The sequence below is a fragment of the Nerophis ophidion genome, linkage group LG06, assembly GCF_033978795.1.
Source record: "Nerophis ophidion isolate RoL-2023_Sa linkage group LG06, RoL_Noph_v1.0, whole genome shotgun sequence".
In the NCBI taxonomy this organism is placed as follows: Eukaryota; Metazoa; Chordata; class Actinopteri; order Syngnathiformes; family Syngnathidae; genus Nerophis; species Nerophis ophidion.
The window spans coordinates 55141764-55154316 of NC_084616.1; the positions used below are offsets into that span (position 1 = coordinate 55141764).

Consider the following 12553-nt stretch of genomic DNA (forward strand, 5'->3'; position numbering starts at 1 on the left):
AAAACTGTGGCCAATAATTCTAATCATTAATTCATGTTGTGACTAGGGATGGTGGCAATGAACAATTTATTGACAAAGTGGTTGTTCATTAATATCAATTGTGTGGAATTGAGGCAAAATGGGGTTTACTCTGTAGGTGATCTTACAACAAGTCAGGATTCGACTCGATTCCAATTTTTGGGTTGACAATTTAAATTTACAAATCAATTCGTCGTTCAACACGATTTTCGACTTTTTTTTTTTTTTTTTTTTTCAATTCTTGACAACAATAAATTGATTTTAGAATTACAAAAAGTAACAATTGCGATTTGGATGGGAATCAAATTTTTTTTGCCTCCCTACTAAGTGGTTGCAAGCAGCAGGGGTAATTTCAGCTAAAATAAAACTTCAAGGGTGTGCATGGCCACTTTCAGACAATCTGTACATTAAAGATGCTGAAACCAAACAAATGTAGTTCAATAAAGGAAGCGTGTCAGAAACATTCCAGGACTGTGGATATTCATTGCATTTAGTGCCATTAATACTGCGAGTTCTTGCCACAGAACAAGAATATTACTCATTCCATCTACAAAGAGATCCTGCAGGGTTTGCTTTCGGCAATGCGCGAACGACAACGGCGTTGTGGAAGGATCCTGAACAAATCCTTTGAGGAGTGCACAAATTCCTAGCAGACAAGGATAGAAAAGTGTGTTAGATTCCATTTGAAACATGGCTGGGCTATATATCGATATACACGATATATCGTGGGTTTGTCTCTGTGCGATATAGAAAATGGCTATATCGTGATATTCGAGTATACGTTCTCACGCAGTTACTTTTAGCTTCGGGCATTAAATTGCAAGCTCTCCTCGCTCTTTCTTGTCTGTCCTTCTCACAGACAGCAAGCGCACAAACTTACATACTTCACATCAGTGACGTGCAGTCAGGTGACTGCCTCGCCTGCCATCATGGAACGAAAAAAAAGTTTAAAAAAATGTATATTGTTATGTATCCAGTGATTATACTATAAAGTTATTTTCCATTCAACTTCACCAGTTTTAAATTATTTTTTATTCAAAATCGCTTAATTTTCACATTTGCCGTTCAAATACTGAGAATTACTTGCGGTGAGTCACAGCCAGTTGAGCCTCCCCGTGGATTGCGCAATGACTCGGCTAACTGCTGGCTGCTGTGCAGTGAGACCGTATTGCTATATGAATTATACTATACATTTCCATAGTTTAGTTAGCTTAGGTATGTAATGTACAGTGTATTTTGTCAACAACTGTATGTGTGTAACGCATTTTTTGTGCTGGGCAATCATAAAACGGCTGCGAAGACGCACTGTGTGAGGCACCTGTTCTCCGGCTTCCTGGTGGTAGAGGGCGTTAGTGATCCCAGAGATCATTCTTGCACTACTCGGCTAGGCCTGGGGACATCTGAAGCCGGTATGTTTTAAAGTTGTCGTTTGCCTGCATATCGTAAAAACAACCGTCCAACATTTTACAACTAATTGTAAACTTAAAGGTGCTGACCATCAGGGCCGAGTTGCGACGAAAGAGTGTGTTGTTGAGATATTAAGCCGAGTTAATAAGTGAATTTGTTTACTAATAGTAGCTACTAGCCATGTATTTTCTATGAGCGGTTAGCATCGGGTTTTAATCCCGTTTCCTCCAATATTTCTGATCCGATTGAATTTATATTTATGTCGGGTTTTTATTTTGGGTAATTAAATATGGTGAATGAGTATCGTGGCGTTTTAAGGCCACGTGCATTTTTTATGCTATAGTAAAGCCAATGAATGAACACGGCCGCTGGAGCGCGGTTACACCTGTCATAGTGACAACACTGTGTTACACCTGTCATAGTGACAACACTGTGTACTGTCGTGTTTGTTATTTTCTACATACATGTGATTATTTAATATTGTTAATGTTAGCAGTATTATCGCTAATAATGATAAGTGAAATTTATTTATACTATACTATGCGAGCTAAAGTACCTGCTACATTAAGTTAAAGTACCAATGATTGTCACACACACACTAGGTGTGGTGAAATTTGTCCTCTGCATTCGACCCATCCCCTTGTTCACCCCCTGGGGGGTGAGGGGAGCAGTGAGCAGTAGCGGCCGGGAATCATTTTTGGTGATTTAACCCCCAATTCCCACCCTTGATGCGGAGTGCCAAGCAGGGAAGAATGCTGGTATGAGCTTTTAAACATGACCCGTTAACTGCTGCCAATCAAATGGTGAATAAGATACTCTAGGGTTCCTATGTTTATAAATCTGACTGTGATGAAGTCAGTGCCTCACCAGCCATGAACCTCACCGCACGTCACTGCGTCACATACTGTCACGCCATACGTCACATACGTATACACCCTCGCGGAGCAGAGCGGCATGAGTAACGTTAGCTGTGATGCTAGCAGAGCCGTATGAGTGGTAATACGAGAGAAAGAAGGTGCGAATGAAGGAAGAATTCATTCCCAAGAAAAACAGCAGGCCCCAAACATCGTCTTGCAGTCGTTTGGCTTCAAGTGGGAATATGTCGAACAGACAACCGTTATTTGTCAAGTGTGGGCCAAAAGCGTTGCTACCAAAAGTAGCATTACTGTTAATATGTAGCATCATTTGAAAAGTCACCTGTTAGAGAATGAAGAGTGCGTGAAACTGCATGTCAACATCTCCGTTCGGTGCCACACCCACACCATCAAAATGCAGAGGCAGACATTTCCAGATCAACACCGTATGAAAAAAATAGTCAACAAAATAGTTTAATAACGTCCGTAGTAACCTACCACATAGCAAAGGACGAACACTATTTGATTTCCTATTATGCAGCTCATTTTTATTTGACACTTAAAATGTCTCTGACAACCTTGCACTTTCTGTTTTGAAATGACATGAATGTTTGTGCCACTGCTTAATAACTGTTTACTAAATACAGTTTTGGTCAATTGACTTAGTTGTGATTTCATTCTCTGCATTAAAGATTTAAAATGAACATATGCTAATGCAGTATGAACAATAATGTTTTAATGTAGAGACAAATAATCATCATACTGCTGTGATTATATGCATTAAGTGTTAATTCAAGGCCAAGGAAAAATATCGAGATATATATCGTGTATTGCGATACGGCCTCAAAATTTTGAGATATTAAAAAGAGGCCATATCGCCCAGTTCTAATTTGAAATGTCTTTGGTGACCCGAGTCCTGGAACTATTCTGACATTACGTTTACGCTAATATTTGAATGAACATCCACATCTTAGCTTTGCATTAAAAGCACCAAAGCAAGTTAGTGTGATCCAGTGGAACCTCGATTGGTTCTTGAACAGGGTTTGTAAATAGAAAACTTTCATAATGAAGCAAATTTCTCCACAAGAAACAATATAAACTTGAATAAAGGTTTCCAGCCTCGACACAAGTCTATATTTTGGAAACGTTCGTACAATTTAAAAGCAATATAAAACGCTATACAGTACTATATGTCAAACAAATATTGATTAAAAGGGTGATGGATCAACTTTCTATTTAGGAAAAGAGCCAAAATAACAACTTGCTGAAGTGTCCTTACTTTGCAGCCGACCTGCTGCCAAACACACACACACACACACACACACACACACACACACACACACACACACACACACACACACACACACACACACACACACTGTCACTACCCCAAGTTGTGCACTCACAGTTTGAAATCACAAAACTCTCTAGCTTCAACAGCCAGGTCGCTACAGTGATTAGCAAAAAATAAATAAAATCCACTTTACGTGTTCGCTTAATCTTCTTTGCATGCAGCAGAATAACAGTGCAGCGTCGGGGGAGCAACTCTGTGGATACTTCCTGAATGTTTCATAGCTTGTCCATTGCTTTCTTTGGACGACCAGAGCTAAATATATGTTGACCTAGCAAAACTAAAAAAATGTTTTAAAAAGGCTAAATAAAACACTTGAAAAGCATGCATAATAGCACAGTAGCTAACAGCAGACTCAGCTGCCTGCAATGAATGTGTTGCTGGGCACAAAATGGGTGGAAGAAACATTTGTACACGAAGACAAGATTCTAACAATAAAGCATATTTTTATTTGAACTGTGGTTTGTAAATCAAAAAGTTTGTACAATGAGGGGTTCACAAATGGAGGTTACACTCTATGTAATTATATATAATTAATGATGTATTCATTTCCATCCATCCATCCATTTTCTACCGTTTATTCCCTTTGGGGGGGCGCTGGCGCCTCTCTCAGCTACAATCAGGCGGAAGGCGGCGTACACTCTGGACAAGTCACAACCTCATCGCAGGCCCAACACATATAGACAACATTCACATTCACACTCACATTCACACACTAGGGCCAAATAAGTGTTGCCAATCAACCTATCCCCAGGTGCATGTCTTTGGAAGCGGGAGGAAGCCGGAGCACCCGGAGGGAACCCACGCAGTCACGGGGAGAACATGCAAACTCCACACAAAAAGATCCCGAGCCTGGCATTGAACCCTGACTACTCAGGACCTTCGTATTGTGAGGCAGACGCACTAACCCCCTTCCACCGTGCTGCCCATGTATTAGTTTAATTTTTTTACATATACCGAGAGACAATCACCTGTTAGCTGTGGAAAGTTCAGTCGAATCCAATACTTTGTGAACAGAGGACTTTGGAACATCCAGAAAGAAATGTATCCTTAAAAAGACAAATAACTCGACAGCCTGCAGGATATTTAGTCAAAGCTAGTGGTGACATTGCATCAGCATATACAAACAGTTACAGGCGGTCAAACCAAGAGAGAGACCGTGTGACTTCCTTTTGGCAGTTTATAATTATTCAGAGCTCTTGTTTTGTGTGCCAGCTGTCCAAGTCAGGTTTAACCCGACTAGAAACTGTGCCGCTCCCTGATTGGCCTACAGCCACAGCATCAGACTCTCCTCATCCGCTCTAATGACTCCTTAAGGTGTGACGTTGGATCTGTGGACACGTGGACTCTCCTACTTCCTGTAGTCTGTCTGATGCCAACCAGCCGGTCAGTCAGTCTGGTGGTTGTGTCGCCCTGAGGACTTTTGTCCTCAGGGATACGTTGCAGTTTGCTGAACGCACAAAGTCCAGTGAGCGTGTCAGACTTTAGCTGAATTATTAGTCAGGATGTGTTGCAGAGGCGATAAAAAAGCATAACATTTTGCTTGTGCGCAGACACCCTAAAACTAGAGTGAAATTGAGTGTTGTCAGAGGATCACGATAACAATGTCACGCTGTTTCATCTGAAACAGGCCAAATTCAGCCTTTGTCTGGGTCTTCTTAGATAACCAGTCTTAGCTTTCACTTTATTTCTATTGCTGTCACATGACCGTCTTTGTTGTCCTCATCCTTTTCATATGAGCACTGCTCTCATTTTCACGCACTGTGTTCCAGATGAAAACGATGTCTGACGAGACAGAGCAGAGAATGTGTGACGAGGACTTTTGTTCGGACGAGGAGGGCGAGGAGGCGGACGTGGAGTCTTACTTGGAGGACAACAGCAGCGAGCTTATGGACCGCCTGAAAGAGTTGGAGGTGAGGACTCTGGGATGTGTGGAGGGGGTAGTTTAGCACATTATTATTTGGGTTATATTTAGCGATGTAACGAGTGATCAACAAATTGATAGATCAATTTATGTTCCTAAATTTTAAGTAAATCGATCTATGCTTGGCAAGTTTGCCTTCTGGAAGATGGGTAGATAGATAGATAGATACATAGATAGTACTTTATTGATTCCTTCAGGAAAATTAAAATTCCAGCAGCAGTGTACAGAGCTGGGATCAATTTAAAAAGTAAAAAGTAAATAATGGGGGTATAATTGGAAACAAAAAAAGAGAAATATTACAATAAGAATAAAAATAAAAAGCAACAATGTGAATATAAATGTAACAGTAAAATAAGAATATAACAAGAAAAACTAGACAGGGTTACTAAACTAGGCACTGTTATTTTGCATCTTCTGTCATCCTAATACCCCCTTCTCCCAACCTAGAGAGGAATATCGATCAGAGATTATTTTAAAAGGCAATATATTGATATTATCGATGCTAGAAAACTTTAAATATTGTATTAAAGAACGCCAGACGTTGTATGAAATTTAGCACTTTAAAATGGACGTTGAAAGTTGTTCATGTCTGTTTGCCCGTTTGCAGCGTCATCAAAACAAAAACGTATGTACAGTGGTCGAGAAATGCAAACTCCACAAGACAATATCATTAATTACAACACAGAAACTTCCAGCAGCAGCATGATTGTAAAAGCCACAATGAATAAAAATGACACAACACAAAAATATAAAGCCACAGCTTAACTATAAACATCAAAGGATGCGACAAACAAAACGGAAGTGACAGCGGATCAAGTGACGGCGACAGAGCAACTTCCTCCCCCGTTGAGAACCGTGTAATGAACATAGTATATTAGTATTATTGAAAAAGTTAAAAAAAAGTTATTTGTCATTGAAAAAGTGATCACCCTTTACTTACGTTTACAACTTTGTTCATTACATTCTGAATTTCCCTTCGGGGATTAATCAAGTATTTCTGATTCTGATTCTACCCTCGGCCATTTGGTCCTTGTGTCGCTAAAACTTGTTCAATTCAGTTCATTTTACTTCGAACATGCATCCAACACAATGTAATGCATCACATATTTCCAGTTGTTTCATTTCAGCGTATCCGAACAGAAGTAGGAAGAAGCAGAGCTTATTTAATCCTACCCCTTTTCATATCATAGCAATTGTATCCCATTTATTTGTTCTCTGTAACAGAAAAGTGAGTAAATAAATCCATCCATCCATTTACTACCACTTTTCCTTCTCGGGGTTGCAGAGGTGGCTGGAGCCTATCCCAGCTAAATAAATAAATAATATATAAATAAATACACCGTAAGTAAGTGAAAAAATATTAAAAACATAAATAATCGTCTTTTTTTTTTTAGGTTCAAGATATTTATGATAATTGTTCTTCGTACGAACCCCGTTTCCATATGAGTTGGAAAATTGTGTTAGATGTAAATATAAACAGAATACAATGACTTGCAAATCATTTTCAACCCATATTCAGTTGAATATGCTAAAAAGACAACATATTTGATGTCCAAACTGATAAACATTTTTTTTTGCAAATAATCATTAACTTTAGAATTTGATGCCATCAACACGTGACAAAGAAGTTGGGAAAGGTAGCAATAAATACTGATAAAGTTGAGGAATGCTCATCAAACACTTATTTGGAACATCCCATAGGTGTGCAGGCTAATTGGGAACAGGTGGGTGTCATGATTGGGTATAAAAACAGCTTCCATGAAATGCTAAGTAATTCACAAACAAGGATGGGGCGAGGGTCACCAATTTATAAGCAAATTGTTGAACAGTTTTAAAACAACATTTCTCAACGAGCTATTGCAAGGAATTTAGGGATTTTACCATCTACGGTCCGTAATATCATCAAAAAGTTCATAGAATCCTGAGAAATCACTGCACGTAAGCGATGATATTACGGACTTTTGACCCCTCAGGCGGTACTGCATCCAAAACCGACATCAGTGTGTAAAGGATATCACCACATGGGCTCAGGAAAACTTCATAAAACCACTGTCAGTAACTACAGTTGGTCGCTACATCTGTAAGTGCAAGTTAAAACTCTACTATGCAAAGCAAAACCCATTTATCAACAACACCCTGAAACGCCGCGGGCTTCGCTGGGCCCGAAATCATCTGAGATGGACTGATGCAAAGTGGAAAAATGTTCTGTGGTCTGACGAGTCCAAATTTCAAATTTAATTTGGAAACAGAGGATGTGGTGTCCTCCAGAACAAAGAGGAAAATAACCATTCAGATTGTTATAGGCGCAAAGTTCAAAAGCCAGCATCTGTGATGGTATGGGGGTGTATTAATGCCCAAGGTATGGGTAACTTACACATCTGTGAAGGCACCATTAATCCTGAAAGGTCCATACAGGTTTTGGAGCAACATATGTTGTCATCCAAGCACCGTTATCATGGACGCTCCTGCTTATTTCAGCAAGACAATGCCAAGCCACATGTTACAACAGCGTGGCTTAGTAGTAAAAGAGTGCGGGTACTTTCCTGGCCCGCCTGCAGTCCAGACCTGTCTCCCATCGAAAATGTGTGGCACATTATGAAGCGTAAAATACGACAGCGTAAAATACGACAACGGAGACCCCGGACGGTTGAACAACTGAAGCTCTACATAAAACAAGAATGGGAAAGAATTCCACTTTCAAAGCTTTAACAATTAGTTTCCTCAGTTTCCAAACGTTTATTGAGTGTTGTTAAAAGAAAAGGTGATGTATCACAGTGGTGGTGAACATGCCCTTTCCCAACTACTTTGGCACGTGTTGCAGCCATGAGATTCTAAGTTAAATATTATTTGCAAAAAAAATAAAGTTTATGAGTTTCAACATCAAATATCTTGTCTCTGTAGTGCATTCAATTGAATATGGCTTGAAAAGGATTTACTAATCATTGTATTCCGTTTATATTTACATCTAACACAATTTCCCAACTCATATGGAAACGGGGTTTGTACACTTGCAGTTTGAATAGTCTCCTAAACATGCATCATATTAGTACATTGTTTGATTTTTTTGCTTAATCCATTTCATAATTTAATTTCCCATACTGATATAATAAAGGTTTTAAGTGTTATGCGTGCATACAAATGTTTTAAATTAGATTTTCCTCTGAGGTTATATTTCTCCTCTTTAGTTGAGAATATTTTTTACATTCTTTGGTAGCAGGTTATAGTTTGTTTTGTACATAATTTTAGCTGCCTGCAAATGCACCAAATCATTGAATTTCAATATTTGGGATTCAATAAATAAATAATTTGCATTATTCTTTATTGATCTGTTTCTTGCTACTGTATGTTGTAGAATTTTTACATGAGGTTTCCAGTTCATCTACATGTATTATTACACCCACAAATGTGTTTTCTTTTACCCTTTCAATGTCTACTCCGTCTATCTGTATGTGTGTTCGACTTTCCCTTCTGTTACCAAATAGCATTATTTTAGTTTTACTGAGATTCTTAGTCTGTTTTTGTCAAACCATCTTTTTAATTTGTTAATTTCTTCTGTTATTATATGTATTAGCTTCTGTGTGTCCTCTCCTTAATAAACTACAGTTGTATCATCTGCAAATTATACTAACTTTTAAGTCCTTTGTAACTTTACAAATGCCGTTTGTATAGAGATTAAACAATTTTGGTCCTAGTATTAATCCCTGAGGTACGCCACAAGATATTTTTAGCTCTGTAGACGTTTTTTCTCCTATCTTCACGCATTGCTTTCCTGTAAAGTAGCTTCTTATCGAGTTCAAGACCAAACCTCTGATGCCATAGTGTTCTTATTTGTTTATGAAGATATTATGATTGATTGTGTCAAATGCTTTTATTAAATCCATTAACACTGCAGCAGCACACTGTTTACCATGTATTGCATTGGCGATCTCTTCCGTTATTTTGTTTAATGCCGTTGATGTTGAACTGTTGGCCCTGTAACCGTCCGTGTTAGTTGTCTGTGAGTGTTTCATTTGTATTCATGAATTTCTCCAATCTGTTGTTAAACAGTTTTTCAACAATTTTTGAAAGATGTGGAAGTAGAGAAACAGGTATGCAGTTTGTAAACTGGTGTTTGTTTCCAGTCTTATAAATTGATATGACTTTTGTTATTTTCATTTTGTCTGGGAATTTGCCTGTTTGAAATGATAGATTGCTGATTTATGTCAAAGATTGTGAAATCGCTTTAATAACATTTTTTATCATTTCCATATCAATTTGGTACAATCAGTTAAGGTCTTGGATTGACATCTTTTCACATTATTGATTACACCTTCGAGAAACATCGATTTGGGATTTCTTATAGTGTCATTTAATTTTTCAATTCACTTGAGATCTGAAATCTTTTCCTCTAGATGTATTCCAATGTTCACAAAGTATTTGTTGAAGCTTTCAACTACTTTTTTCATATTGTCATTTTATTCATTTCTTCTGAGAAGTATTTACCTAGCACCATTTTTAATAATGCTATTTAGGATGCCCCACGTTGCTCTCATATTGTTTTTGTTCTGGTCCAATAATTGACTGTAATATTATTTTCCATGTGTTCATATTATGCTAGTTAGCTTGTTCTTATACACTTTGTACTCGTTTTCTGTTTCCTTTAGATGTTTGTGTTATAAATATTTTATAGAATGTATTCTTCTTGTTGCAAGCAATTTTCAGTCCTTTTGTCATCCATGGTTGATTTTTTTTTTTTTTTTTTTTTTTGCTTCTTCCTAATTGTTTCATTGGACAATGTTTGTCATAAAGCATAATGACAGTATTAAAAACATACCATAATCTACATCATTTTCACTGTATAAATTGTCCCAACTTTGATCTCTTACCTCATTCTTGAAAGCTTTCATACTTTGTTCAGTGCATATTCTTCGAAATGTCTTTTTGTCATCAATGTTCCTCTTATAGTTTCCGTCATAGATTATAAAAACAGGCAGATGATCACTAATGTCGGATATTAGCAGATTGCTTGTGGTATTATTATTAAAATAATTAGTAAAAATATTATCAATAAGTGTGGCGCTGTCCTGAGATTCTGCTAGGCCTTGTGATTTTATCAATCATCAATCAATCAATGTTTACTTATATAGCCCTAAATCATTAGTGTCTCAAAGGGCTGCACAGGAAATTAACTTAGGCTGTACATTGCTTCTTTAAAGTCATCTATGGACTTTGCTTTGTTTCGGTTCAAGAGGTCAATTGAAATCTGCACATAAAAAAGTTATTTTTCACTGATTTCAGTAAAAGTTGCCTTAATTCACTTCTCAAACGTATCAATGTTTGACTTATGTGATCTATATGTACAACTGATCAGTAGGTTTTTGCTTTTTCCGTGACATTTCAATGGTGATACATTCTGAGATATTATCAATCGCTAATGGCATATTTTTTTTTACCACTTTGTAGTTTAAGTTCTTCATTACATACAGAGCCACTCACCCTCTGTGTGTTGGCTCTGTTGATATAGTTTAGTATCTTTCCAGGTCACAATCCATCCCTTTTTAGCATCTGTCAATGTTTTTGAGATAGCAATGACTTTGAAGGGTTCGTTGAATCGTTCCAAAAAATGCTTCACGTTATTGTAGTTTGCATACAAACTTCTGCTGTTGAAATGAATAATCGACAGTTTGTTATCGATTTTAATGTAGTATTGTACGTCTGTATATTAAAAACAGTTATTCCTGGTATGAAAGAAAAAAATTGTATTCGGATCTATATCCTTATCTTATTCTAATTCCGGACTATTGTGATTTATGCTGTTGAAGGTTTTCAGTTTTATACATTCCTGTTCAGCCATCTTTTGTGTTGCCCTTTGAATGTCTGAGTAAAGAGCTTCTTCCCTTAGAGCATCCATCCATCCATCCATCATCTTCCGCTTATCCGAGGTCGGGTCGCGGGGGCAACAGCCTAAGCAGGGAAACCCAGACTTCCCTCTCCCCAGCCACTTCGTCTAGCTCTTCCCGGGGGATCCCGAGGCGTTCCCAGGCCAGCCGGGAGACATAGTCTTCCCAACGTGTCCTGGGTCTTCCCCGTGGCCTCCTACCGGTTGGACGTGCCCTAAACACCTCCCTAGGGAGGCGTTCGGGTGGCATCCTGACCAGATGCCCGAACCACCTCATCTGGCTCCTCTCGATGTGGAGGAGCAGCGGCTTTACTTTGAGTTCCTCCCGGATGGCAGAGCTTCTCACCCTATCTCTAAGGGAGAGCCCCGCCACACGGCGGAGGAAACTCATTTCGGCCGCTTGTACCCGTGATCTTATCCTTTCGGTCATGACCCAAAGCTCATGACCATAGGTGAGGATGGGAACGTAGATCGACCGGTAAATTGAGAGCTTTGCCTTCCAGCTCAGCTCCTTCTTCACCACAACGGATCGGTACAACGTCCGCATTACTGAAGACGCCGCACCAATCCGCCTGTCGATCTCACGATCCATTCTTCCCTCACTCGTGAACAAGACTCCTAGGTACTTGAACTCCTCCACTTGGGGCAGGGTCTCCTCCCCAACCCGGAGATGGCACTCCACCCTTTTCCGGGCGAGAACCATGGACTCGGACTTGGAGGTGCTGATTCTCATTCCGGTCGCTTCACACTCGGCTGCGAACCGATCCAGCGAGAGCTGAAGATCCCGGTCAGATGAAGCCATCAGGACCACATCATCTGCAAAAAGCAGAGACCTAATCCTGCGGTTACCAAACCGGAACCCCTCAACGCCTTGACTGCGCCTAGAAATTCTGTCCATAAAAGTTATGAACAGAATCGGTGACAAGAGCAGTGCTTGTCAATTATTTTCTGTTACGGCTCCCCTTTGGAAGAAGAAAATATTCTGCGGCCATCCCCCACTCTCCACCGTGACTATAAATAGTATAATTTAATCTAGCATCAAAGGAAACAACACACCGGTGCTTCATTATTTTCTGGTACGGCAAAAAAGCTTGTTCTTCCACGCGCATGCAGCCATCTCC

The 12553-nt window shown here is 39.1% G+C and overlaps 1 protein-coding gene across 5 annotated transcripts in view; it reads left to right on the forward strand.

The window, feature by feature from the left end:
- nckap5l (NCK-associated protein 5-like) overlaps nucleotides 1-12553 on the forward strand; it is an 85530-nt gene that overhangs the window by 57448 nt on the left and 15529 nt on the right. For all 5 annotated transcript variants that reach the window (XM_061904307.1, XM_061904306.1, XM_061904310.1 and 2 more), the window contains one exon: nucleotides 5403-5543. In XM_061904307.1, coding sequence (XP_061760291.1) covers nucleotides 5403-5543 — 141 coding nt within the window. The remainder of the gene's footprint in view (nucleotides 1-5402; nucleotides 5544-12553) is intronic.